The 1,366-nt window shown below is 43.0% G+C and overlaps 1 protein-coding gene across 1 annotated transcript in view; it reads right to left on the reverse strand.

Moving 5' to 3' along the window:
- Positions 1-1,366, reverse strand: part of LOC107104482 (zinc finger FYVE domain-containing protein 16-like) — a 42,980-nt gene that overhangs the window by 24,458 nt on the left and 17,156 nt on the right. Inside the window, exons 4-5 of the mRNA XM_015404480.1 lie at positions 1,166-1,224; positions 243-459 (exon numbers count right to left, since the gene is read on the reverse strand). Coding sequence (XP_015259966.1) covers positions 243-459; positions 1,166-1,224 — 276 coding nt within the window. The remainder of the gene's footprint in view (positions 1-242; positions 460-1,165; positions 1,225-1,366) is intronic.

Genomic DNA, 1,366 nt, shown 5'->3' on the forward strand with positions numbered 1-1,366 from the left:
TTTAATAAAGCATTTTAAATAAATAATAAATCAATGACCCGCGGAAACCCTGTTTGACTTTGTTAGTCCTCAGGCGTTCGGTTCTTAAATCACAGCTGAGACAGGAACTATTTAGCAGCTCCAGAACCAGAACTGGTGGCAGTGATGAGAACAGAGATCAGGTACTGAACGAGCATCAACACCCGTTTAGAACAAGGACAAATTATTAATCTCTATTTCTAATTTGAGAACCTCAGGCCCACCTTCTCCGTCATCCTCCCCGGTGGTGATGAGCAGAGGAGGCAGCTCATCCTCGTTGTCTGGAAGCAGACTGGGAATCCTGCTCACCGAAGAACCGATCCCAGAAAGCAAGCCGTAATCCCAGGGCCCAGAAACCGGGGCTCGCTCCACCGGGGCGGCTCCGGGGGCCTCAGAGCCGGATGGTTCATCACCTCCAGGGTCAGATCCAGCTGAGCCGGGCTGCAATAAGAGGCAGCATCAGGGATGATCAACAGAGACTGAAAACCAAAACGCTAACCAAACGCAACACGACAGATTCAAAAACATTTGGATCAAACTAAACGGCTGCAGAGCAGAGAGATGCTGGATCATTTTTAAAACACAATCTATGTTCTGAAGATCTATGCATCTGTAGTGACGCCACCTTTCAATCAAACCTGGACCCTTTATAGTAGCCAACCAATCTGTGATCACTAATTGTGCAGAAGTGAAAGGTCTGTTCTCAGTCTGTCTGACATCATTATCAGGATTTAGTTTAAGCTGAGCGGACCCGCCACACTGCAAAAAAATTAAATCTACATAAGTCATTTTTTCTTAAAATAAGCAAAATTTTTTCTTGAATTGAGAAGGAAAGTGAGACAATTTGCCAATAGAACGAGACAATTTGCATTTAAAATAAGAAAACACAATTGCATTGTTTTATTTCGAGTGCATATTATCTATTTATCTTATTCTAAGAGTGAAAATACTCATCGCATTGGAAAAATATCTCATTTACCTACTCAAATTAAGGTTAAATACACTTACTTTAAGAAATTTTTACTTATTGGTAGATCATTTTTCCAGTGGAAACATGTGATTTAGACCCTCGTTAAAGAACGGAACGCAGTTTATTCTGTTTCTGAAACCAACCAGGAGTCTTAAAAGAACGTAAATGATGCCGTACTGCTGCCGTCACACCAAGTGCTTCAGGTGCGCCAGGAACAGCCAGTTTACATGCCAAGTCTGTAGTGGACACGCATCTAAGAAGTGTTAAGAAGTTCTGCGACGCATCTCTGCTATCCGCCGCATTGAGAAGCGCTTTACGGTTTGAAGAGTTGATGCGTATGAAGACGCCTGCGTTGGAAGTTAAGAACCCTTGCTGCTC

Source organism: Cyprinodon variegatus, unplaced genomic scaffold (assembly GCF_000732505.1).
Source record: "Cyprinodon variegatus isolate N-32 unplaced genomic scaffold, C_variegatus-1.0 Scaffold1760, whole genome shotgun sequence".
In the NCBI taxonomy this organism is placed as follows: Eukaryota; Metazoa; Chordata; class Actinopteri; order Cyprinodontiformes; family Cyprinodontidae; genus Cyprinodon; species Cyprinodon variegatus.